The 27,559-nt window shown below is 46.6% G+C and overlaps 1 protein-coding gene across 1 annotated transcript; it reads left to right on the forward strand.

Annotated features, from left to right (window-relative positions):
- LOC135542114 (bone morphogenetic protein 7-like) lies at positions 1 to 27,559 on the forward strand. The gene is made up of 7 exons (XM_064968773.1): positions 1 to 581; positions 23,868 to 24,057; positions 24,993 to 25,144; positions 25,661 to 25,867; positions 26,121 to 26,197; positions 26,371 to 26,481; positions 26,775 to 27,559. The coding sequence occupies exons 1-7, from the start codon at positions 170 to 172 to the stop codon at positions 26,922 to 26,924; spliced, it is 1,299 nt and encodes a 432-aa protein (XP_064824845.1). The 5' UTR covers positions 1 to 169; the 3' UTR covers positions 26,925 to 27,559.

Below are 27,559 nucleotides of genomic sequence, written 5' to 3' on the forward strand. Positions count from 1 at the left end.
CTCCAACAACAATCGCGAGTGGTGTGCACCAATGCAGATGATGTGTGGCTGATGTTTGATTTAGTTTCTAAAGTAAAATCAGGGTCTAAATTCGTACTCCAATGCATGCGGATTTGAGGCACTAATTTTAGATAGCCTATCTCTACCCTTATATGAATTAATTACACGGATGAATTTGATAATGGTGGTTTTATTGCATCTACGTGCGTCGGCGATGGTTCTTGCTTGGGGTTATTGTATTTTGGCCGAGACAACTTTTTCTAACTTCACTCTGGATAACGAAGTTCAATCCAGCTTCATCCAGCGCCGTCTGCGGAACCAGGAGCGCCGGGAGATGCAGCGAGAAATCCTCTCCATCCTGGGGCTGCCCCACCGGCCCCGGCCGCACATCTACACCAAACATAACGCAGCCCCGATGTTTATGCTGAATTTGTACAACGCTATTTCCACTTATGGACAACAGCCCGCCGGCTTCTCATATTATAAACCCGTCTTCACGACCCAGGGACCCCCGATGGTGACCCCCCAAGACAGCAGTTTTCTCAATGACGCGGATATGGTGATGAGCTTTGTCAATATTGGTATGTCCTTATCATCACCCTATCCAGAGACGTATCAATTCATTTCGATGGATATGAATTGAGAAGTTATTGTTTAGTCTACATTATCTCATTAATGCTGTAGCATAAAACAGCTTTCCCCATATATCTTACTTTATTTTTTTAAAGCAAAAAATAATTTTTGTTCACCTTTGCGCAAGAGACGACGCAGTCTTGACACAGTCTCTTAATCTCTTTAAGCTGTTTTTTTACTCAACACATCTCACATGAACATTACCTAGTCGTTACCTAAACAGCTGTTTATGTTTACTTTGTGATATCTGATACTGGCACTGTCATGCTGATAGTTTACAAAACACTCTTAATGCTTGCTTTGACTCATTCAGTGACTCAATGTCTCATCGCTAGGGTGGCCTACATTTCATTGGAAAATAGTTTTGAAAAACACTTCTCACAGGGGTTCTCTGTGGACCTGTCTGGTCTGTAGGTCTGCTGACTAGGAGAGCAAAGGTCAGACAAGGTGAAGTGTGGGTGTGTTTTAATGCTCAGACAGAGCACTGCTGAGGATCCAGTGGTGCTCCCAGACAAGAGTCTCTCTGGGCTTAACCTAGCCTTATAGCACAGGAGTTGACTGAAAAAAACAGGCTTACTTCCAGTTTACCTGTTGGCATAAGGATTAAAGAGTGAAAGCTTTCTTCATTGCCTTTTTGTTGTCTGAAGGCACTTTGCAGAAAGGACAGTACTGTTGAACCCGAGTGCATTAGCTAAGTGTTTGTCTGTGTGTATGACGTTCGATTTGTGTACAGCTCCTAAATGTGGAGGCTTTAAGGTAACTTTCCCTGTGCTTCCGATAAGACTGCTCTAAGACCGGTCTGCATTCCGCGTTGTAAATGTTATGACAACATGGCTGTATCCGATTTCCCCTGAATCCTGTTAAAGCTCTGGGAGACCGGCTTCAGCAAGGCTTTGTTTCGCATGACTAGGATTTGAACAGGCATTTCAGTACACTGGGGAGGGCAGGACAAGTTGACAGGGAGATAAAGACTCAGGTACTGCATCTAAATACTCTTTACAGGAGACAGCTGGCAGTGTGTGTGTAAATCAGGGGAGGTGGGGTGGGGGGGGGTGCTTCCTTGGACATTATTGCGTTTCTAAAACCCAAATCCTGCTTTTGTTTCCTTTGGAGATCTCACTACGGGTCTGATATCACTAAAGTGAAACAGTAGACGCAATGGTGCCTGTGACTCCCACCCAGATGTGGCTTTTCTTCCAAAGACAACCATTTCCCCTTCATTGTCCTGTGTCAGGGCTTACAGGTTGGGCTTCATGGCCTGCTTTACATTTACATTTCAGTCATTTCGCTTATCCAGAGCAACTCACAGTAGTGAGAGCATATAGTTTCATATTGGTTCCCCATGGGAAACGAACCTACAACACTGGTGTTGCAAACACCATGCTCTACCAACTGAGCCACACAGGACCACTGTATGTGGTAGGATGTCAGTTTATCATCAGGAATAGATTTGGCACTTTTACACTTTTATTCCAAATCACGTGAGAATGTACGGAGTGACCTTGTTAGAGAGAAGGGGAAGAAGTAAGTGCATAAACTCAGCAAAAAAAGAAACTGCCCTTTTTCAGGACCCTGTCTTTCAAAGATAATTCGTAAATATCCAAATAACTTCACAGATCTTTATTGTAAAGAGTTTAAACACTGTTTCCAATGCTTGTTCAATGAACCATAAACAATTAATGAGCATGCACCTGTGGAACAGTCGTTAAGACACTAACAGCTTACAGATGGTTAGGCAATTAAGGTCACAGTTATGAAAACTTAGGACACTAAAGAGGCCCTTCTACTGACTCTGAAAAACACCAAAAGGAAGATGCCCAAGGTCCCTGCTCATCTGCGTGAACGTGCCTTAGGCATGCTGCAAGAAGGCATGAGGACTGCAGATATGGCCAGGGCAATAAATTGCAATATTGTGGACAGGTCCAGGATGACAACAACAACTGCCCGAGTTACACCAGGAACGCACAATCCCTCCATCAGTGCTCAGACTGTCCACAATAGGCTGAGAGAGGCTGGACTGAGGGTTTGTTGGCCTGTTGTAAGGCAGGTCCTCACCAGACATCACCTGCAACAACGATGCCTATGGGCACAAACCCACGGTCGCTTGACCAGACAGGACTGGCAAAAAGTGCTCTTCACTGACGAGTCGCGGTTGTGTCTTACCAGGGATGATGGTTAGATTTGCGTTTATCATCTAAGGAATGAGCGTCACACCGAGGCCTGTACTCTGGAGCGGTATTGATTTGGAGGTGGAGGGTCCGTCATGGGCTGGGGCGGTGTGTCACAGCATCATCGGACTGAGCTTGTGTCATTGCAGGCAATCTCAACACTGTGCATTACAGAGAAGACATCCTCCTCCATCATGTGGTACCCTTCCTGCAGGCTCATCCTGACATGACCCTTCAGCATGACAATGCCAGCAGCCATACTGCTCGTTCTGTACGTGATTTCCTGCAAGACAGGAATGTCAGTGTTCTGCCATGGCCAGCGAAGAGCCCAGATCTCAATCCTATCGAACACGTCTAGGACCTGTTGGATCTGAGGGTGAGGGCTTGGGCCATTCCCCCCAGAAATGTCTGGGAACTTGCAGGTGCCTTGGTGGAAGAGTGGTGCTCACAGCAAGAACATTCAAATCTGGTGCAGTTCATGAGGAGGAGATGCACTGCAGTACTTAATGCAGCTGGTGGCCACATCAGAAACTGACTGTTATTTTTTGATTTTGACCCCCCCCCCCCACTTTGTTCAGGGACACATTATTCAATTTTTGTTAGTCACACGTCTGTGGAACTTTTTCAGTTCATGTCTCAGTTGTTGAATCTTGTTATGTTCATACAAATATTTACACATGTTAAGTTTGCTGAAAAAGTTTACATATGAAGGGCAGAGAAAAGAGAAAGAAAGATAAGGAAACACAGTGCCACAATCCTCTAATGAACCAATGGCCACTCTCCTGTTGATTGGTAGTATGTTTTCCCACCATTTTGTAAAGAGCCAGTCATGGTGGTCTCTGGAGGGATCTCTTAAAGCCAAACTGGATTAAGGCATTTCCCCTCGACAAACCACAGCTTCCAGTGAGGGAAAGAGAGCTACTCTTCCCCCCTCTCTCTACTGTATGTGCAGGTATATAGGTAGCCAACGTTGACGCTTCTTGGGAATAATGGAATCTGTTCAGTTTTATTTGTTTTGTGCCTTTCACTTTCTAAACAAATTAACGGTGGAAAAGCTTTGTCTTCCAATGCCCATTATTTTGGAATTAGATGCTCGACTACCAGGTGTCCACATACTTTTGGCCATGGAGTGTATGCACATGCCCACAGACTCAGTGGTGTTAGAATCTCCAACCACCATCCAGTCTTCCCACTACCAATATGTATTCATCTCATGTCCATGCAACACATCTGACCATACAGATGCAGTTTGACTGCACGCATTTGTAGCTTGCCTGCCCATCTGTGTGATTATAATAGAGCTATAGCGATACTGAATACAGAGCTCAGGCCTGCTTTAGCAGTCTGACTATATTCTGACTGCATGGTTCCTGGTTGGACTGAGTTGACCTGCATTCCTGCACTGCTAGTGCTTCTTGCTGGGAGTCTGCCATAGGCTGATACAGATGTCTCTGGGATGTTCTTGTTCCCATGAGAACACACCTGCAGCATATGGGAATAGGAGATAGGCCTATCCGTCATCTTTCACAGCTCTCCATGTGAAATGAAATAAAGAAGATTATGCTGTATAGTTAAAGTTTGACTTATAACAGTTTTGGGATTTAAAAAAAGGGTTTTATAGTATAGACATAATGTAACTGTAAAAATGTATTACCTTTAAATGTGGCATGAATACAACCATTCATGGTGTTTTCATCTGATTGTCAAACAAATCACTTCAAAAAGTAGGTGACCTTCACACATTCATCCAAAATAATTCCAGCATCTAAACAGTGCGTTGTGCACCCGCCAACTTTCCTTCAATTCGCAGGAGGTTGAAACTATCTCACTGGAGAAAGGATCCGAGCAAGCAAAACAGTGCCCCTCTGTCTTACTATATGTATCAGATGCTGTCTGGCCAAAAAATGCCATACTGTTTTTGGCCAGACAGCATCAGATACATGGGCTACACATGCATGTCCTCTGCCTCAATGATAATAGCAGTATTATCTGCAGCACCTGTCTTTTTACTAAAGAAATGCGTTTTGTATCAAATCAAATTGTATTTCTCACATGCGCCGAATACAACAGGTGTTGAACAGGGAGTACAGGAGGTGACTAAGCACACCTTACCGCAAAATGCTCACTTACAAGCCCAACAATGCAGTTTTAAGAAAATAGAGTTAAGAAAACATTTAGTAAATAAACTTAAGTAAAAAATAAAAAGTAACAATAAAATAACAATAATGAGGGGAACCGGTACTGAGTCAATGTGCGGGGGTACAGGTTAGTCAAGGTCATTTGTACATGTGGGTAGGGGTAAAGTGACTATGCATAAATAATACACAGCGAGTAGCAGCAGTGTAAAAACAAAGGGGTGGGGGTCAATACAAATAGTCCGGGTGGCCATTAGATTAATTGTTGTTAAGGAGCCTTTTGGACCTAGGCTTGGTGCTCCGGTACCGCTTGCCATGCGGTAGCAGAGAGAACAGTCTATGACGGTGACTGGAGTCTTTGACAATATTTGTGATCTTTCTCTGACACCACCTAGTATATAGGTCCTGGATGACAGAAAGCTTGGCCCCAGTGATGTACTGGGCTGTACGCACTACCCTGTGTAGTGCCTTACGGTCAGATGCAGAGCAGTTGCCATGCCTGGTAGTGATGCAACCGGTCAGGATGCTCTCGGTGGTGCAGCTGTAGAACTTTTTGAGGATCTGCGGACCCATGCCAAATCTTTTCACTCTCCTGAGGGAGAAAATGCATTGTCGTGCCCTCTTCACAACTTTCTTGGTGTGTTTGGACCATGATAGTTTGTTGGTGATGTGGACAACAAGGAACTTGAATCTCTTAACCCGCTCCACTACAGCCCTGTCGATGTGAATATGGGTGTGTTCGGCCATCCTTTTCCTGTTGTCCATGATCATCTCCTTTGTCTTGCTCACGTTGAGGGAGATGTTGTTGTCCAGGCACAACACTGCCAGGTCTCTGGCCTCCTCCCTACTGGCTGTCTTATCGTTGTTGGTGATCAGGCCTGCCCCCGTTTTGTTGTCAGCGAACTTAGTGGTGGTGTTGGAGTCGGGCTTGGCCATGCAGTCGTGGGTGAACAGGGAGTACAGGAGGTGGCTAAGCACACACTCTTGAGGAGCCCCCATGTTGAGGATCAGCGTGGCAGATGTGTTGTTGCCTACCCTTACCACCTGGGGGCAGCCCGTCAGGAAGTCCAGGATACAGTTGCAGAGGGAGGTGTTTCGTCCCAGTGTCCTTAGCTTAGTGATGAGCTTTTTGCACTATTGTGTTGAATGCTAAACTGTAGTCAATGAACAGCATTCTCACATACAGTGGCTTGCGAAAGTATTCGGCCCCCTTAAACTTTGCGACCTTTTGCCACATTTCAGGCTTCAAACATAAAGATATAAAACTGTATTTTTTTGTGAAGAATCAACAACAAGTGGGACACAATCATGAAGTGGAACGACATTTATTGGACATTTCAAACTTTTTTAACAAATCAAAAACTGAAAAATTGGGCGTGCAAAATTATTCAGCCCCTTTAATTTCAGTGCAGCAAAGTCTCTCCAGAAGTTCAGTGAGGATCTCTGAATGATCCAATGTTGACCAAAATGACTAATGATGATAAATACAATCCACCTGTGTGTAATCAAGTCTCCGTATAAATGCACCTGCACTGTGATAGTCTCAGAGGTCCGTTAAAAGCGCAGAGAGCATCATGAAGAACAAGGAACACACCAGGCAGTTCCAAGATACTGTTGTGAAGAAGTTTAAAGCCGGATTTGGATACAAAAAGATTTCCCAAGCTTCAAACATCCCAAGGAGCACTGTGCAAGCGATAATATTGAAATGGAAGGAGTATCAGACCACTGCAAATCTACCAAGACCTGGCCGTCCCTCTAAACTTTCAGCTCATACAAGGAGAAGACTGATCAGAGATGCAGCCAAGAGGCCCATGATCACTCTGGATGAACTGCAGAGATCTACAGCTGAGGTGGGAGACTCTGTCCATAGGACAACAATCAGTTGTATATTGCACAAATCTGGCCTTTATGGAAGATAATTTTGCACGCCCAATTTTTCAGTTTATGATTTGTTAAAAAAGTTTGAAATATCCAATAAATGTCGTTCCACTTCATGATTGTGTTCCACTTGTTGTTGATTCTTCACAAAAAAATACAGTTTTATATCTTTATGTTTTGAAGCCTGAAATGTGGCAAAAGGTCGCAAAGTTCAAGGGGGCCGAATACTTTCGCAAGGCACTGTAGTTGTTCCTTTTGTCCAGGTGGTAAAGGGCAGTGTGGAGTGCGATTTAGATTGCATCATCGTTGGATCTGTTGGCGGTATGCGAATTGGAGTGGGTCTAGGGTTCCTGGGATGACGGTGTCGATGTGAGCCATGACCAGCCTTTCAAAGCACTTCATTGACACTGACGTGAGTGCTACAGGGTGGTAGTCATTTACACAGGTTAACTTTGCTTTCTAGGGCACAGTGCTTGAAACATGTAGGTACTACAGACCTGGTCAGGGAGAGGTTGAAAATGTCAGTGAAGACACTTGCCAGTTGGTACACGTCCTGGTAATCTTTCTGGCCCCGTGGCCTTATGAATGGTGACCTATTTAAAGGTCTTGCTCACATCGGCTATGGAGAACGTGATAACACTGTCGTCCGGAACAGCTGGTGTTCTCATGCATGCTTCAGTGTTGCTTGCCTCGAAGCGAGCATAAAAGGCATTTAGCCCATCTGGTAGACTCGCGTCACTGGGCAGCTTGCGGCTGGATTTCCCTTTGTAGTCCATAATAGTTGGCAAGCCCTGCCAAATCCGACAAGCGTAGGATTCAATCTTAGTCCTGTATTGACACGTTGCCTGTTAGATGGTTTTTCTAAGGGCATAGCAGGATTTCTTACAAGCATCCGGATTAGTTTCCCGCTCCTTGAAAGCGGCAGCTCAAGCCTTTAGCATGATGCGGATGTTGCCTGTAAACCATGGCTTCTGGTTGGGATGTGTACATACGGTCATTTTGGGGACATCGTCGTTGTGAATGCACTTGTTGATGAAGCCGGTGACTGAGATGGTATACTCCTCAATGCCATTAGATGAATCCCAGAACATATTTCAGTCTTTGCTAGCAAAACAGTTCTGTAGCGTAGCATCCGCATCACCTGACCACTTCCGTATTGAGCGAGTCACTGGCACTTCCTGCTTTAGTCTTTGCTTGTAAGTAGGAATCAGGAAGATCGAATTATGGTCAGATTTGCCAAATGGGGGGGGGGGAGTAAGAGATTTGTACACATCTCTGTGAGTGGAGTAAAGGTGGTCTAGAGTTTTTTTTCCTCTGGTTGCACATGTGACATGCTGGTAGAAATGAGGTAAAACATATTTAAGTTTGCCTGCATTAAAGTCCCTCGCCACTAAGAGAGCTGCTTCTGGATTAGCATTTCTTTGTTTGCTTATGGCCTTATACATCTCGTTGAGTGCGGTCTTAGTTCCAGCGTCGGTTTGTGGTGGTAAAAAGGCGGCTATGAAAAATATAGATGAAAACTCTCTTGGTCGATAGTGTAGTCTACAGGTTATCATGATGTACTCTACCTTATGCAAGCAATATCTCATGACTACCTTAATATTAGACATCGCACACACCCCCATCCCATGGAAAACCCAGCCAACTATATATTATCTGTGTCGTCGTTCAGCCACAACTCGGTTAAACATGAGATATTACAGTTTTTAATGTCCCGGTGGTAGGATAGTCTCGTTTATTCTCCAGCGATTGCACATTGGCCAATAGAATGGATGGTAGAGGTGGGTTACTCACTCGCCGAGTAATTCTCACAAGGCACACTGATCTGCGACCCCTGTATTTTCTTCATCGGAATGACAGGGATTTTGGCCTTTTGGGCAACATTATATCTTTCGCGTCAGACTCATTTAAGAAAAAATCTTCTTCCAGCTCAAGGTGCGTAATCGGTGTTTTGATGTCCAGAAGATCTTTTGGGTCATAAGAGATGGTAGCATCAACATTATGTACAAAATCAGTTTCAAACAATGCAAAAAAAAACCCCACACAAAATAGCACAATTGGTTGGGAGCCTGTAAACCGGCAGCCATCCCCTCCGGCGTCATTCTTCACCCTAGAGTCTAAGGTCCGGGGCTGGGTTTCTACTACCTTGTCGAGAACAGGTTTCCCTAATCAATTCAAATCAAATGTTATTTGTCACATACACGTGTTAAGCAGATGTTATTGCGGGTGGCGTAAATTGCTTGTGTTTCTTGCTCCAACGGCACAGTAATATCTAACAAGTAATATCTAACAATTTCACAACAATACACACAATACACACAAATCTAAAGGAAAGGAATGGAATTAAGAATATATAAATATTTGGACGAGCGATGTCAGAGAGGCATAGAGTAAGATAGGATAGTATACAGAATATACACTACCGTTCAAAAGTTTGGGGTCTCATAGAATTGTCCTTGTTTTTGAAAGAAGGGCACATTTTTTGTCCATTAAAATAACTTAACATTTATCAGAAATACAGTGTAGACATTCTTAATGTTGTAAACGACTATTGTAGCTGGAAACGTCTGATTTTATTTTTATTTTTTATTTATTTCACATTTATTTTAATGGAATATCTACATAGGCGTACAGAGGCCCATTATCAGCAGCCATCACTCCTGTGTTCCAATGGCACGTTGTGTTAGCTAATCCAAGTTTATCATTTTAAAAGGCTAATTGATCATTAGAAAACCCTTTTCCAATTATGTTAGGACAGCAGAAAGCTGTTGTCCTGATTAAAGAAGCAATAAAACTGGCCTTCTTTAGACTAGTTGTATCAGAGATCAAGGTAAGACCCGGATGCAGACACGTTGAATAAATAATGGTTTATTAGACCATGGGACAGGCAAGAGACAGGTCAATGCAGGCAAGGGTCAATAATCCAGAGAAGGGGCAAGGGTATAGGTCAGCAGGCAGGGTCAGGGGCAGGCAGAGTGGTCCGACAGGTGGGTACAGAGACGGGAAGAGGCGAGGGTCAAAACCAGGAGGGCAAGAAAAAGAGAGGCTGGGAAAAAACAGGAGCTGACAGGACAAACGCTGGTAAGCTTGACAAATAAGATGAGCTGGCAACAGACAAACAGAGAAGTGGGGCAAAAAAGTATTTAGTCAGCCACCAATTGTGCAAGTTCTCCCACTTAAAAAGATGAGAGAGGCCTGTAATTTTCATCATAGGTACACTTCAACTACAACAGACAAAATGAGAAAAAAAATCCAGAAAATCACATTGTAGGATTTTTTATGAATTTATTTGCAAATTATGGTGGAAAATAAGTATTTGCTCACCTACAAACAAGCAAGATTTCTGGCTCTCACAGACCTGTAACTTCTTCTTTAAGAGGCTCCTCTGTCCTCCACTAGTTACCTATATTAATGGCACCTGTTTGAACTTGTTATCAGTATAAAAGACACCTGTCCACAACCTCAAACAGTCACACTCCAAACTCCACTATGGCCAAGACCAAAGAGCTGTCAAAGGTCACCAGAAACAAAATTGTAGACCTGCACCAGGCTGGGAAGACTGAATTTGCAATAGGTAAGCAGCTTGGTTTGATGAAATCAACTGTGGGAGAAATTATTAGGAAATGGAAGACATACAAGACCACTGATAATCTCCCTCGATCTGGGGCTCCACGCAAGATCTCACCCCGTGGGGTCAAAATGATCACAAGAACGGTGAGCAAAAATCCCAGAATCACAAGGGGGACAAGTGAATGACCTGCAGAGAGCTGGGACCAAAGTAACAAAGCCTACCATCAGTAACACACTACGCCGCCAGGGACTCAAATCCTGCAGTGCCAGACGTGTCCCCCTGCTTAAGCCAGTACATGTCCAGGCCCGTCTGAAGTTTGCTAGAGAGCATTTGGATGATCCAGAAGAAGATTGGGAGAATTTCATGTGGTCAGATGAAACCAAAATAGAAGATTGAAGATTGATCCAGATCTGTTTAACTTGTTTTTGTGATTGTCTCCACCCCCCTGCCTGGCATTGAAGATGAAACGTAGCTGGGTCTTTCAGCATGACAATGATTCCAAACACACCGCCCAGGCAGGGGGGTGGAGACAATCACAAAAACAAGTGAAACAGATCTGGCGTCCTACCTGGGCGCATACTAGATTGGAAGTCGGCGATGAGGGCTGGGTCCAGGATGTCTCTAGCGGGGACCCAGCACCTCTCCTCCGGGCCATAACCCTCCCAGTCAACCAGGTACTGGAAACCCTTATCCTGTGGTCAAACCCTCAGAAGGCGTCTCACCGTGTACGCCGGATGGCCATCAACGACATGGGGAGGAGGGGTGGGTCTGGAAAAGGAAGACAAAGGACTGTGAGACACAGGCTTAATATGGGACACATGAAAGGTGGGGTATTGGGTACAAAGGGTACGGGGCAACAAAAGACGAACAGCAGAGGGTCTAAAGACCTTGGAGATGGGGAAAGGGCCGATGAACCGGGCGGACAATTTGCGAGACTTCACTCCCAGAGGGGCAGATCCCGGATGGACAGCCATACCTTCTGCTCGAGACGATACCAGGGAGCCGTGGTCTGATGGCGATCCGCTTGTCGTCGATACCTGGAGGTGGTCTAGAGGAGGGCCGACCGGGCTGTCCTCCAGGTACGATGACAGCAGCAAACAAACATCTGGGCAGAAGGTATGTCGACCTCCTCTTTCTGCTCAGGGAAGAGCGGGGGCTGATACCCCAGGGAACACTCGAAGGGAGATAGGCCCAAGGCAGAGCAGGAAAGGGTGTTGCGGGCATACTCGACCCACACAAGCTGCTGGCTCCAGGTGGTGGGGTTGACGGAGACCAGGCAGCGCAGGGTCTTCTCGAGGTCCTGGATGGCTCACTCTGACTGGCCATTGGGGCGGCAGGATAGCCTAGTGGTTAGAGCGTTGGACTAGTAACCGGAAGGTTGCAAGTTCAAACCCCCGAGCTGACAAGGTACAAATCTGTCGTTCTGCCCCTGAACAGGCAGTTAACCCACTGTTCCTAGGCCGTCATTGAAAATAAGAATTTGTTCTTAACTGACTTGCCTGGTTAAATAAAATAAAATTGGACTGGGGTGGAACCCAGAGGACAGGCTGGCCGATGACCCAATGAGGGTGCAGAACGCCTTCCAGAACTGGGACGAGAACTGAAGACCCCGGACGGAGACCATGTCAATGGGCAGGCCATGGATCCGGAAGACGTGCTGCACCATGAGCTGGCCATCTCCTTGGCAGAGGGTAGTTTGAGAAATGGAGAGAAATGACGTGGGTGGCTTTGGAGAACCGATCCACCACGGTCAGGATGGCAGTGTTGCCATCAGACTTGGGAAGTCCCATGACAAAGTCCATGGAGATGTGGAACCAGGGATGGGGGGACAGGCAGAGGTTTGAGGAGACCAGCTGGAGCTTGCCGAGGAGTCTTGTTCTGTGCTCAAACTGAGCAAGCGGTGACGAATGCGGACATGTCCGGGACCATAGTAGGTCACCAAATGTGCTGTCGCACAAAGGCCAGGGTCCGAAGGGTGCCAGTGTGGCAGACCAGCCTGGAAGAGTGGGCCCACTCCAGGACTGCGGAGTGGCCAGTGTCAGGAACGAACATCCGGTTATCAGGGCCCCCTGGGGTTTGGCTGGAAACACTGCCTCACGGACCAGGTTCTATCCCCCAGCTGAGATCCATCGCCAGGCATGAGGTAGGAAGGATGGTTCCGGGGTAGTAGTCATGGGGCTGTAGCGGAAGGACAATGCATTCGGCTTGACATTCTTGGATCCCAGCCAGTATGAAAGGGAGAAGTTGAACCGTGAACAGCAGGGCCCATCTAGCTAGCCTGGAGTTGAGGTGCTTGGTGGAGCGGAGATACTCCAGGTTCTTGTGGTCAGTTCACATGATGAACAGATGTTCCGCCCTCTTCAGTGCCTCCATTCCTCCAACGCCATCTTCACCGTGAGAAGTTCCCGATTCCCCACATCGCAGTGACGTCGAAGGCGATGGGAAAAGAAGGCGCAAGGATGTAGCTTGAGGTCAAGGGCAGAATGCTGGGACAGGACGGCCCCCACTCCGACGTCCAAAGCATCGGCTTCCACCTCGAACTGACGAGATGGGTCCGGATGAACCAGGATGGGAGCTGTGGTGAAGCGATGTTTGAGATCCCGGAATGCCCGGTCAGCAGCTGGGGACCACTTGAAGGGAACCTTGGGTGAGGTGAGTGCTGACGGGGGAAGCCAGGGTGCTGTAACCTCAGATTATGTGGCGATAGAAATTGGAGAACCCCAGGAAACATTGGAGCTGCACCCTGGACGTAGGCTGAGGCCAATCCATCACAGCTATAACCTTCCTGGGATCCATCTGGACACTCCCAGCAGAGATTATGTAAACCAGAAAGGGGATGGTGGAGCGATGGAACTCGCACTTCTCCGCCTTCACAAACAGCTGATTCTCCAGAAGACTTTGAAGGACCCGCCGGACGTGGAGCACATGTGTTTGAGGGGAGCGGAAGAAGATGAGGATGTCATCAATGTAGACGAAGATGAACCAGTTCAACATATTGCGGAGAGCATCATTCACCAGAGCCTGGAACACAGCAGGAGCGTTGGTGAGGCCAAAGGGCATGACTAGATACTCGTAGTGGCCACTGGCCATGTCGAAGGCAGTCTTCCACTCGTCCCCCTCTCGTATGTGCACCAGGTGGTAGACATTCCGTTGATCCAGCTTGGAAAACACAGTGGCCTCATGGAGTGGCTCGAAGGCTGAGGAGATGAGTGGTAGTGGGTAACGGCTCTTAATATTGTTGAGTCCCCGGTAGTCAATGCACGGGCACAGGGTCTTGTTCTTTTTCTCCATGAAGAAGAAGCCTGTGCCGGCGGGGGAGGAAGACGGACGGATAAATCCAGTAGCTAGGGAGTGGCGTGGTGCAAGGGAGAAGGTCAATCCTGCAGTCATAGGGTGGGTACGGCGGAAGCAACGTGGCCTGAGCCTTGCTGAACACCTCCCAGAGGTCCTGGTACTCAGTGGAAATGGCGGAGTGGGCTGGTGTTACCTTCCGAGCCCCCAGGAAGATGTCCCGGGTCAGGTTGTGCTGACTTCAGGCAATGGGCGTGGCACAACAGGTTCCAGCCATGATGGCACCAGTAGACCAGTTAATGAGGAGATTGTGTTATTAAAGCCAGGAGAATCCCAATGCCACGGGAATCAAAGGGGACTTGATGAGCAGGAACTGGATAGCCTCGATGTGGTTCTCTGACACCCGTAGGTGGAGGGGAGTGGTGTTGTGGGTGACTCTACCTAAAGAGTGCCCGTCCAGCGCTCTAACGTCCATGGGAATGGAGAGGGGCTGAGTGTGGAGGTTCAACTCGGATGCCAGGGTAGTGTCCAAAAAACACTTGTCGGCCCCAGAGTCAATGAGAACCGGAGAGATTTGCACTGGTCTCCCCACAGTAGAATGTCATGAAAAGGGGTGCGAGCAAGGGAAGCAGGAACGTTCTCCATATGGCCCACCAGAGTCCTTTCTCCTACCGGTGAGTCTGGCTTCTTTAAAGGACAAGAGGACACAAAATGACCAAGAATCCCGCAATACAGACAAGTCTTTGTGTCGATCCTGTATTGCCATTCCAGCTCTGCCTAGTGGCATAGGCTCAGGAAGTGATGACTCAGCCGTCTTTAGCAGCCCTCGGGGCAGGTCTTGAAGCCTCCGGTCCTCTTTGCAATGAGACCGTCGGGAGCTTCCGGGTTGACTCAGAGGCAATGTGATATCCCTGGGCGTGTGAGCGAAATCCATTTTCTTCTCCCTCCGTAATTCCCGTAATCGCCCATCGATACGGATGGTCAAAGCAATGACGAAATCGAGCTCCGTAGGTAACTCCCGGGCTCCAAACTCATCCTTGACCTCCTCCGAGGTGCCGTGCAAGAACATATCAAACAGTACCTCTTGATTCCAAGAACTCTTTGCTGCCAACGTGCGGAAATCCACTGCATAATCAGCTACACTGCAGGAGTCCTGCCGAAGCTGGATTAGCTTCCGGGTGGCCTCTCGCCCGGGGAATGGGGCATCAAAGACCTTCCTCACTTCTTCCACAAACCCCTCCAGACTAGCGCATATGGCCGGCTGTTGTTCCCACACGGCGGTAGCCCAGGTAAGAGCCCTCCCGGAAATCAGTGTGATGAGGTAGGCTATCTTGGAGCGATCCGAGGGGAAGGAGGAGGGCTGAAGCTTGAAGATGAGGGTACACTGAGCTAGGAACGCCCGACAGGTGTTCGGCTCTCCATTGAAGCATTCCGGTGGAGGTATGCGGGGCTCCCGAGAAGGTGGAGTGACCGATGAGCCGGCAATGCAAGTAGCTGTGGAGCTGTGGGGTTACCACCGTGCTAGGCAACCTCCCTGACAATACGTGGAAATACGTCCAGCAAACTGGCCAACGCCCGGTCATGGTGATCAGCCAACGTTTGGACCCCCTCTCCAAGGCCATGATGCAATTTCTCGTGCCTACCGAGGGTTGCTCCCTGGGAGGAGATGGCGTTGCGCAGCTGGGCCGTGTCTGCTGGGTCAGTCATGGCCAGTTCATACTATCAAAAATCAAGGTAAGACCCAGATGCAGACACGTTGAATAAACAATGGTTTAACTTCTTGCGTCACGCAATCCCGGATTCTATTTATAGCCTCAAGCTCATTAGCATAACGCAACGTTAACTATTCATGAAAATCGCAAATGAAATGAAATAAATATATTTGCTCTCAAGCTTAGACTTTTGTTAACATTTACATTTACATTTAAGTCATTTAGCAGACGCTCTTATCCAGAGCGACTTACAAATTGGTGAATTCACCTTCTGACATCAGTGGAACAGCCACTTTACAATAGTGCATCTAAATCATTTAAGGGGGGTGAGAAGGATTGCTTTATCCTATCCTAGGTATTCCTTGAAGAGGTGGGGTTTCAGGTGTCTCCGGAAGGTGGTGATTGACTCCGCTGTCCTGGCGTCATGAGGGAGTTTGTTCCACCATTGGGGGCCAGAGCAGCGAACAGTTTTGACTGGGCTGAGCGGGAACTGTACTTCCTCAGTGGTAGGGAGGCGAGCAGGCCAGAGGTGGATGAACGCAGTGCCCTTGTTTGGGTGTAGGGCCTGATCAGAGCCTGGAGGTACTGCGGTGCCGTTCCCCTCACAGCTCCGTAGGCAAGCACCATGGTCTTGTAGCGGATGCGAGCTTCAACTGGAAGCCAGTGGAGAGAGCGGAGGAGCGGGGTGATGTGAGAGAACTTGGGAAGGTTGAACACTAGACGGGCTGCGGCGTTCTGGATGAGTTGTAGGGGTTTAATGGCACAGGCAGGGAGCCCAGCCAACAGCGAGTTGCAGTAATCCAGACGGGAGATGACAAGTGCCTGGATTAGGACCTGCGCCGCTTCCTGTGTGAGGCAGGGGCGTACTCTGCGGATGTTGTAGAGCATGAACCTACAGGAACGGGCCACCGCCTTGATGTTAGTTGAGAACGACAGGGTGTTGTCCAGGATCACGCCAAGGTTCTTAGTGCTCTGGGAGGAGGAAACAATGGAGTTGTCAACCGTGATGGCGAGATCATGGAACGGGCAGTCCTTCCCCGGGAGGAAGAGCAGCTCCGTCTTGCCGAGGTTCAGCTTGAGGTGGTGATCCGTCATCCACACTGATATGTCTGCCAGACATGCAGAGATGCGATTCGCCACCTGGTCATCAGAAGGGGGAAAGGAGAAGATTAATTGTGTGTCGTCTGCATAGCAATGATAGGAGAGACCATGTGAGGTTATGACAGAGCCAAGTGACTTGGTGTATAGCGAGAATAGGAGAGGGCCTAGAACAGAGCCCTGGGGGACACCAGTGGTGAGAGCGCGTGGCGAGGAGACAGATTCTCGCCACGCCACCTGGTAGGAGCGACCTGTCAGGTAGGACGCAATCCAAGCGTGGGCCGCACCGGAGATGCCCAACTCGGAGAGGGTGGAGAGGAGGATCTGATGTTTCACAGTGTCGAAGGCAGCCGATAGGTCTAGAAGGATGAGAGCAGAGGAGAGAGAGTTAGCTTTAGCAGTGCGGAGCACCTCCGTGATACAGAGAAGAGCAGTCTCAGTTGAATGACTAGTCTTGAAACCTGACTGATTTGGATCAAGAAGGTCATTCTGAGAGAGATAGCGGGAGAGCTGGCCAAGGACGGCACGTTCAAGAGTTTTGGAGAGAAAAGAAAGAAGGGATACTGGTCTGTAGTTGTTGACATCGGAGGGATCGAGTGTAGGTTTTTTCAGAAGGGGTGCAACTCTCGCTCTCTTGAAGACGGAAGGGACGTAGCCAGCGGTCAGGGATGAGTTGATGAGCGAGGTGAGGTAAGGGAGAAGGTCTACGGAAATGGTCTGGAGAAGAGAGGAGGGGATAGGGTCAAGCGGGCAGGTTGTTGGGCGGCCGGCCGTCACAAGAAGCGAGATTTCATCTGGAGAGAGAGGGGAGAAAGAGGTCAGAGCACAGGGTAGGGCAGTGTGAGCAGAACCAGCGGTGTCGTTTGACTTAGCAAACGAGGATCGGATGTTGTCGACCTTCTTTTCAAAATGGTTGACGAAGTCATCTGCAGAGAGGGAGGAGGGGGGAGGGGGAGGAGGATTCAGGAGGGAGGAGAAGGTGGCAAAGAGCTTCCTAGGGTTAGAGGCAGATGCTTGGAATTTAGAGTGGAAGAAAGTGGCTTTAGCAGCAGAGACAGAGGAGGAAAATGTAGAGAGGAGGGAGTGAAAGGATGCCAGGTCCGCAGGGAGGCGAGTTTTCCTCCATTTCCGCTCGGCTGCCCGGAGCACTGTTCTGTGAGCTCGCAATGAGTCGTCGAGCCACGGAGCGGGAGGGGAGGACCGAGCGGGCCTGGAGGATAGGGGACATAGAGAGTCAAAGGATGCAGAAAGGGAAGAGAGGAGGGTTGAGGAGGCAGAATCAGGAGATAGGTTGGAGAAGGTATGAGCAGAGGGAAGAGATGATAGGATGGAAGAGGAGAGAGTAGCGGGGGAGAGAGAGCGAAGGTTGGGACGGCGCGATACCATCCGAGTAGGGGCAGTGTGGGAAGTGTTGGATGAGAGCGAGAGGGAAAAGGATACAAGGTAGTGGTTGGAGACTTGGAGGGGAGTTGCAATGAGGTTAGTGGAAGAACAGCATCTAGTAAAGATGAGGTCGAGCGTATTGCCTGCCTTGTGAGTAGGGGGGGAAGGTGAGAGGGTGAGGTCAAAAGAGGAGAGGAGTGGAAAGAAGGAGGCAAAGAGGAATAAGTCAAAGGTAGACGTGGGGAGGTTAAAGTCGCCCAGGACTGTGAGAGGTGAGCCGTCCTCAGGAAAGGAGCTTATCAAGGCATCAAGCTCATTGATGAACTCTCCGAGGGAACCTGGAGGGCGATAAATGATAAGGATGTTAAGCTTGAAAGGGCTGGTAACTGTGACAGCATGGAATTCAAAGGAGGCGATAGACAGATGGGTAAGGGGAGAAAGAGAGAATGACCACTTGGGAGAGATGAGGATCCCGGTGCCACCACCCCGCTGACCAGAAGCTCTCGGGGTGTGCGAGAACACGTGGGCGGACGAAGAGAGAGCAGTAGGAGTAGCAGTGTTGTCTGTGGTGATCCATGTTTCCGTCAGTGCCAAGAAGTCGAGGGACTGGAGGGAGGCATAGGCTGAGATGAACTCTGCCTTGTTGGCCGCAGATCGGCAGTTCCAGAGGCTACCGGAGACCTGGAACTCCACGTGGGTCGTGCGCGCTGAGACCACCAGATTAGGGTGGCCGCGGCCACGCGGTGTGGAGCGTTTGTATGGTCTGTGCAGAGAGGAGAGAACAGGGATAGATAGACACATAGTTGACAGGCTACAGAAGAGGCTACGCTCATGCAAAGGAGATTGGAATGACAAGTGGACTACACTTATCGAATGTTCAGAACGTTAAGCTTACGTAGCAAGAATCTTATTGACTAAAATGATTGAAATGATACAGTACTGCTGGAGTAGGCTAGCTGGCAGTGGCTACGTTGTTGACACTACACTAATCAAGTTGTTCCGTCGAGTGTAATAGTTTCTAACAACACTGTCATCTCAGATTTTCAAAATATGCTTTTCAACCATAGCTAAACAAGCATTTGTGTAAGAGTATTGATTGCTAACATGGCTATAAGCCTAGAATTCAGCCAGCAACATTTTCACAAAAACAAGAAAATAATTCAAATAAAATAATTTACCTTTGAAGAACTTCAGATGTTTTCAATGAGGAGACTCTCAGTTAGATAGCAAATGTTCAGTTTTTCAAAAAAAATATTATTTGTGTAGGACAAATCGCTCCGTTTTGTTCACGTTTGGCTATGAAAAAAACCTGTATACAGTTATAGCCTCAAGCTCATTAGCATAATGTAACGTTAACGATTTCTGAAAATCGCAAATGAAATTAAATGAATGTGCTAGCTCTCAAGCTTAGCCTTTTCTTAACAACACTGTCATCTCAGATTTTCAAAATATGCTTTTGAACCATAGCAAATCAAGCATTTGTGTAAGAGTATTGCAAGCTAGCTTAGCATTTTGCGTAGCATTTAGCACGCAACATTTTCACAAAAACCAGATAACCAAATAAATAAAATCATTTACCTTTGAAGAGCTTCGGATGTTTTCAATGAGGAGACTCTCAGTTACATAGCAAATGTTCAGTTTTTCCTGAAAGAATCTTTGTGTAGGAGAAATCGCTCCGTTTTGTACATCACATTTGGCTACCGAAACGAACCGAAAATTCAGTCACCAAAACGTCAAACGTTTTCCGAATTAACTCCATAATATCGACCGAAACATGGCAAACGTTGTTTAGAATCAATCCTCAAGGTTTTTTTTCTCACATATCTCTTCATTGATATGCAGTTCGTGGAAGCCTGCTTTCCCCTCAGAATCGCATGGAAAAATACCTGCAGCTGAAAATGACGCACCAATTTCGACGGAGGACACCGGGCGGACACCTGGAAAATGTAGTCTCTTATGGTCAATCTTCCAATGATATGCCTACAAATACGTCACAATGCTGCAGACACCTTGGGGAAACGATAGATAGGGCAGGCTTATTCCTCTCGCATTCACAGCCATATAAGGAGACAATGGAAAACAGAGCCTCAAAAATCCTGCTGATTTCCTGGTTGCCGTTTCATCTTGGTTTTGCCTGTAGCTCCCGTTCTAGGGCACCCACAGACAATATCTTTGCAGTTCTGGAAAATTCAGAGTGTTTTCTTTCCAAAGCTATCAATTATATGCATAGTCGAGCATCTTTTTGTGAAATATGAAAATGAAATAGCGCCCCCAGAGTTTCAAGAGGTTAATAGTCCAAGGGGCAGGCAAGAGACAGGACATGGCAGGCAAGGGTCAATATTCCAGAGAAGGAGCAAGGCTACAGGTCGGCAGGCAGGGTCACGGGCGGGCAGAGTGGTCCGGCAGGAGGGTACAGAGATGGGACAGGCGAGGGTCAAAACCAGGAAAGATTTTGAAAGCATGCTTTCTTTTTCCGTTGGACACGGTTTTAGCTGAAATGCCAAGCAAGGTGTAAGGTTGTTTTGGTGGATAAAGTAATCTGATCCAAGAAATAGGGTTTTCGAACATAAACCACTGAATTTTGTCAAACTTCTACCAGTGGCGTTCGGTGCTGTTTACGGATAAGGGAGGGCAATATATATATATTTTTAGCATGGCCTTATTTCTATTACAGCATATTGGATGACTGTCATTCATATTCCATTCACCCAGCTCAGTGTAGCATTGTACGTAATACTCCAATTCTCCCGATACCCATGAGGTTGCTACATATTCTATGAATTAAAGTTTATAATGTATGTAGGTGCACATGTCAAGAAACAAATTTGAGTAATCAAGATGACAGACAGTGGCACATTCAGTGACACAGTCTTGGCACACTCTTGCTTTCATCTATCTGATCTAAGGTGGAATCATTAGTTCAAACAGTTGCAATCAAAAGTTTCTATTGGACAAATTCATGTAGGTTTACCCCTGTTTCAGGTGCCATATGGAATTGTTTCAAAGTCATACCAAGGATCATTTAGCAATTTGATTTAGGTATCCAATTTCTTTGTATTTTTTATTATTTGATAAAATATAGAATTTGGCCTTTACTTCTATATATAAATGCATTGAATAACACATTCATAAATGGCAAATAAGACAGTCCAAAAAATGTATCATAAGGAATAAGGTTTTGTCTGTCCTTTATCTAGGAGATATAAGAAAGCTCAGGAGATATATATATATATTTTTTTTTTCACACACAAAACCCCTTGTAGTTTTGTGGCAATGTTTTATTTATTTATTCCATTCATCTGAATGGGTTACTTTTAGACAAGGCCTGTAACTCTGCCACTTTCCGCTGTAACTCTGCCACTTTCCACCGCAGAAGGGCGACAGGTGAATGCGGCGGATTGAGATTCAGACATTGTAAAAAAAATATCTCCAGCTTGAACTGAGGGATTTTGATGGAGATTTTTTATTGTTACTTCGATTGACACAATTTTCTTGTTTTTGTATTTATTTACGGATAGCCAAGGGCACTCTCCAACACTCAGACATCATTTACAAACTAAGCATGTGTGTTTCGTGAGTTCGCCAGATCAGAGGCAGTAGGGATGACCAGGGATGTTCTCTTGGTAAGTGTTGAATTTGACAATTTTCCTGTCTTGTTAAGCATTAAAAATGTAACGATAATTTTGGGTGTCAGGGAAAATGTATTGAGTAAAAAGTACATTATTTTCTTTACGAATGTTGTCAAGTAAAAGTGAAAGTTGTCAAAAATATAAATAGTAAAGTACAGATGCCTCCAAAAACTCTTGAAATAGTACTTTCAAGTATTTTTACTTAAGTACATTACACATCTGGCTGTCTGCCAGTCAGTCTGTGTTTCAGCTTACTTTATTTTATACCAAGTAGATTTTCTAGGGTTTAGTTGTGCCTCTGATGTAGGATATTCATAAACTTCACCCATATCTTTTGATTGGCAGCTGAAAATTATTAACGCCAGCACGGCAAGTTGAACCCTTCGTCATGAGCAAAGAAAAGTGTTGAAATGCCTCACAAAGAGAAGTTTGCATATCTGAGGGCTGATCTCTGGAGCTAATGGTCCCTAACGTAAACACACCAAGTCCTTACAAGCAATTATTGCCTTCATAAAAACGCCCCTGGTTTCTTTCCAGCGTTTAATTGCGGTCAAACAAATGACTAGCAGGGTTCAGAATGCTCTTCTTTATGGCGTATGTGTGTGTTGTGCATGTGTGTGCGGTTAGAAGTCGTTTTAAAGGGTTTAAAGCATTTTGGTGCATGTGTGCTGCATTAAGTTGTGTGTCTGCTGTAAGAGGGTTTATGCTATTGTGTGTGTGTGTGTGTGTGTGTGTGTGTGTGTGTGTGTGTGTGTGTGTGTGTGTGTGTGTGTGTGTGTGTGTGTGTGTGTGTGTGTGTGTGTGTGTGTGTGTTACCCGGCACTGAAACAATACCAAGGCATGAGTGAGACAGACGTATGATGTCATGGCGGCTGCCAGTAGGCAGGATGTGTTTAAGGTGGGTAATCATCACTCCACTCTGCACACCTCCAGTGTGGGAAGTCCCCCATTGCTCCGGAGACCTCCACCAAACTTTCCAAGGACAAACACATTGGGTAACACTGTAAAAACATGGCGTTAGAAACCTCCAGGAAGTCTTTGGCTCTGCCCCACCACCATTATTCTGGAAACTCTGAGAGTAGCTCAGCTGTTTCAGGGCAGGGTGGGATATCGTGGATCTCAGTGGTGGCCCTTCAAAAGGTTCATTTCAACTGTTGGGATTTATCAAGCATACTCTCAGAAAGCCCATTCATATAAATGCTATTTTATAGCTTTATCATTACCTCCGGAGTATACTACTTTACGTATAGTGGTTAAATGCATTCTCTTATAGTAGGGTGGATTTTGGAAAACATACTGTACACTGAGTGTACAACACATTAGCAACACTTTCCTAATATTGAGTTGCGCCCCCTTTTGCCCTCAGAACAGCCTCAATTTGTCGGAGCATGGACTCTACAAGGTGTCGAAAGCGTTCTACCGGGATGCTGGCCCATGTTGACTCCAATGCTTCCCACAGTTGTGTCAAGTTGGCTGGATGTCCTTTGGGTGGTGGACCATTCTTGATACACACAGGAAACTGTTGAGCGTGAAATACCCAGCAGCGCTGCAGTTCTTGACACACAAATCGGTGCGCCTCGCACCTTCTACCATACCCTGTTCAAAGGCACTCAATTATTTGTCTTTCCCATTCACCCTCTGAATTGCACACGTACACAATCCATGTCTCAATTGTCTCAAGGCTTAAAAGTCCTTCTTTAATCCTTCATCTACACTAATTGAAGTGTATTGACATCAAGGTGACATCAATAAGGGATCATAGCTTTCAACTGAATTCAACTGGTCAGTCTATGGCATGGAAAGAGCATGTCTTGTATTGTCGGTGTATTGAAGATGATGACATTATGACCATAGTGTTTTGTGCATGTGCATTGGATTGGCTACTGTGGTTTTCCAGTCAGTGCTTTTCTTGTGGTCAGCACATGTGTGCAATTTAAACATAGAGCCAAATTGAGCCTTGAGTGTGGTTTTCCTCCCACATTGGCACATTATGCAGACTGATGTTTAGATCAATCAGCTCTCTCATGGAAGCAGGAGTTTCCTATTTTTGACACAGTGCTTCCTATATGTGGGCTGAGCAATGTGGATCAGAAGACTTTGATTCAGCGACAGTTTTGACAGAATTGAACCATGGACTGGATTCCGGTCTGATTGTATTCACAGCAGTGGGTGTGTTGGGACACATGCACCCCCACTGTTTCAAAAGACCAGGGGATGTGGCGAGAAAAGGGAGGTGCCTTTAACCATCCAGCGTCTGTGTTAGTTGTACAGCTCATAATGGGTGAGGTTAGCCATTGGAAAAAGCTGATCCGGGGTGAGTTGGTATCAGTAGTGAGTAACCTCTTCTCTTCCACATCTCCTTTCATCAGCTAAGCTGGATCAGGATGTCCTGTCTTCTCAGCACAACAGGGAATTCCGCTTTGACTTGTCCCGGATCCCAGAGGGAGAAGCTGTCTCCGCTGCAGAGTTCCGAATCTATAAGGACTACATCGGAGAACGCTCTGAGAATGAGACCTTGCACGTGAGCGTGTACCAGGTGCTACAGGAGCCCTCTGACAGGTGACGCCTCTTCCATTAATCTTTGTGTGTGTGTGGCCTTATAAAACAATATACCACTCCCTGAAACAGCAGAGACGCCACCTTGAACAAATAGAGCACCCCCACAAACACCACCCTCAATGCCCACACCTCCACCATTCACTTAATCCCCCTTCTCCATTACCTGACACCCCTCCCTTAACCCAACCCCTCTCTTCCTGGAGAACAGACCACACTAGGCGTTTTGATTGTAGTGAACAATAGTTGGATTTCTCCAACGAGTAAAAACACCCCCTTCTCTCCAACACACACAAACACACAGCTTGTCATGCTCGGTGACATCAGAGCTCAGTCGAGTGTAGGCATGGCCTGTCCCACAGCGGTGACGGTGAGGCTATGAAGGTTCTGAGAACAAAAGCATTGTTATTCAGAGACACGTTTGACTTTCATACAGACAAGGCAGCAAGACAAAGAGACAGCCTGAGGAGTAAGCCTGGGGGCCTGAAACTCAGTCTGTAAACAAAGCCATTGTCTGTGAGATATGCCCCAATCAGTCTGGGAATTTTCATCTGTGATAAAGAGAGAGCCATTATTAAAAGAGCTATCGGCAGGGTTAGATCGACACTGCGTGTTGTCTCTTGTTTTGGATTTCATGTATCCTGTGTTCTCTCTGGGTGGCTAATCTTTACTGTTATTAGAATATGAATCTACCATCTAGATCAACTTTTATATAACTGCTTTACTTTTACATACTGCACTAGATAGCATCATACCTGCTACTGAGGAGAAGGGTTTGAATTGCAATGTGAAGTGGCAAGGCTATACAGTTATGCAGATTTTAGTCAACCAATGTTAGAATTTAGAGCACACTTCCTAGGTCGGAAACTCTTTGTTGTATCTAACTGTTAGACTGCATGTGCTGTGTATCTAATGTTAGTAGTCTGCGTGCCCCGTAGTAGTGACGACTACCTGTTCCTTCTGGACACGCGGGTGGTGTGGGCTGCAGAGGAGGGCTGGCTTGTGTTTGACATCACGGCCACCAGTAACCAGTGGGTGGTGAACCCGGACCAGAACCTGGGCCTGCAGCTGGCTCTGGAGAGTATGGACGGTGAGTCACTGTCAGAGTTAAAAGGGTGCTGTATGACCACTTGTCCAACAGAGATAGAGCTCTATGGCTGTGCCAGCCACCACATAAGATTGAACTGAAGCATACCAATATCAAAGACGATTTATTATTTTGACAAGATATTCAAGTGACCGCTCGAACAATAGAAATATATGTCCTCAACAATGGAAGGCAGGCGAGAACAGATGGAACCGTTCTATCCAATGAGAGGGCAGATATGCGTGTGAACAACAGGTGCAACTAAGTTGCTTCTCTCAAAGTTGCCGGAATGCCACGTGCATCCACTTGTATCATTACATTTGTAACAGCCTGAAACTGCTATTCGATCAAATAAGCCTCAGGTAATTCGACACTCTCACATAGACCTCCATTAAAAAAAAGGGCTTATCTCACACGGGCAGATTTTGGCCGGAGTAAATCCTCTGGCTTCACCTCTCCCTCTCTGCCCAATGTGTACCCTGGACTGAAGTGTGCACGTCTTTCTGTCTCCCCCTACAGGTCAGAGTGTGAACCCCAGACTAGTGGGGCTGCTGGAGGGCAGTGGGCCCCAGGACAAGCAGCCCTTCATGGTGGCCTTCTTCAAGGCAACCGAGGTTCGCCTCCGCAGCGTCCGTTCTGCCCACGGCCACAAGGGGCGCAACCCCAACCGCTCCAAAAAACCCAAGACTCCCCAGGATGCACTGAAGGTTGCTGAGGCTGCAGCAGGTGCACAAAAGGAGCACCCACTTGGAGCACAAGGAATCAGTCATCTAGCCACTAGATCTATACACAGACATTATCTGATAAACTTGTAACATAATGATAGAAAAATGGCTGCTCCTTTGACATGTTAGAGTACTTTGTGTTGATTAAAGCATTCAGGCTATGGATAATAGATAGCATATACCAAGATACAGTGCTCACAGTTGATTGTGTTGATTAATCTCTAATGTTGTTCATATGACCCATTGTCTTTCAGAGACCCTCAGCACAGACCCGAAACAGGGCTGTAAGAAGCATGAGCTGTATGTCAGCTTCAGAGATCTGGGATGGCAGGTACAGTACTACGACTCCTTCTATCACACCAGTCCTGTTCTGATCTGAGCACGTCCTCATCTTTCTCTGTTCAACCACTTAGATAGGTGTTTGACTTCACTCGATTCAATGACATCTGCATCTCCGTTGGTTGGATGTGCTATTGTTATGAGTCCTATCACTTGTCCTCTCAGGACTGGATCATTGCACCAGAGGGCTACGCAGCGTACTACTGCCAGGGCGAATGTGCCTTTCCTCTGAATTCCTACATGAATGCCACCAATCATGCCATTGTGCAGACTCTGGTAAGAATTTTCAATGGTTTTCATGAATCATATCGTCATGTACATTTCTGAGGGGTTTGAATATGGCATTCACTCAGGGTTTCACTGTAGGTTCTCTAGCTTCGTTGTAAATATAACCATTCAGCAGCTGATTGAAATTCTTATATTCATTTTGTGAAATCAAAGCGCTCTTTGATGTCTCACATCCTGTGAGAAAAACTGCTTGAAGTATCAACACACATTTTCCCACACACTTGAATCTTTCTAATTGTGCATGATTTCCCTGATACTGGTATTATATTCTATCCCCCCAGGTCCACTTCATAAACCCAGAGACAGTGCCCAAACCCTGTTGTGCCCCCACCCAGCTCCATGGCATCTCAGTCCTCTACTTTGACGACAGCTCCAACGTCATCCTGAAGAAGTACCGCAACATGGTGGTCAGAACCTGCGGCTGCCACTGACCACCAACAGACCTCCCCTTCCCAGGATACACGGGGGCTAGTAGAGGAAGATAAGGAAGAGGGGATGGTGCAGGGAAATTAATTTACTGCCTGATCTATAAGGACCTGTTGCTTCAGGACTTGCAGGAAGACCAACTTCCTTTATTATTGGCTGCAAACTGACAAGTACATAAAGTACTGGCAAAGATGTTCTACTTTATTGCCTTGGTGCATTGAAACAAGTAGAGCTATATTGCCTTAGTGCAACTGCAAAGAGGATCTTTGGCATCTGGACTGTATACACTACATGGTGCATGACACACAGGATCAAGAATGCTCATCGAGAGACCATCATAGAATTCCCAGTCAATACCATGGAGGAATGAAACATCAGACATTGAACTGTCGTCAATTTATTTATAAGCTCATTTGACTTCAGTGATCAAAGTAAGGAAAGCGTTGATGAATACAAAAAGTCAGCCCCGAGGACAGAGGCATGAGACTCAAATGAAATGTTAGAGATGCTCAATAACTGATACAAATTTAGAATTGAGCAATTGTTTGTTTGTCCACAAGCAGACATTTTACAGTGTCTTTTAAAAAGATAAGCTCTGCTGTGTGCACTCTGCGTCTCTGTGTAAAAACATTGCATTAAA

Source organism: Oncorhynchus masou, chromosome 6, assembly GCF_036934945.1.
Source record: "Oncorhynchus masou masou isolate Uvic2021 chromosome 6, UVic_Omas_1.1, whole genome shotgun sequence".
Classification (NCBI taxonomy): Eukaryota; Metazoa; Chordata; class Actinopteri; order Salmoniformes; family Salmonidae; genus Oncorhynchus; species Oncorhynchus masou.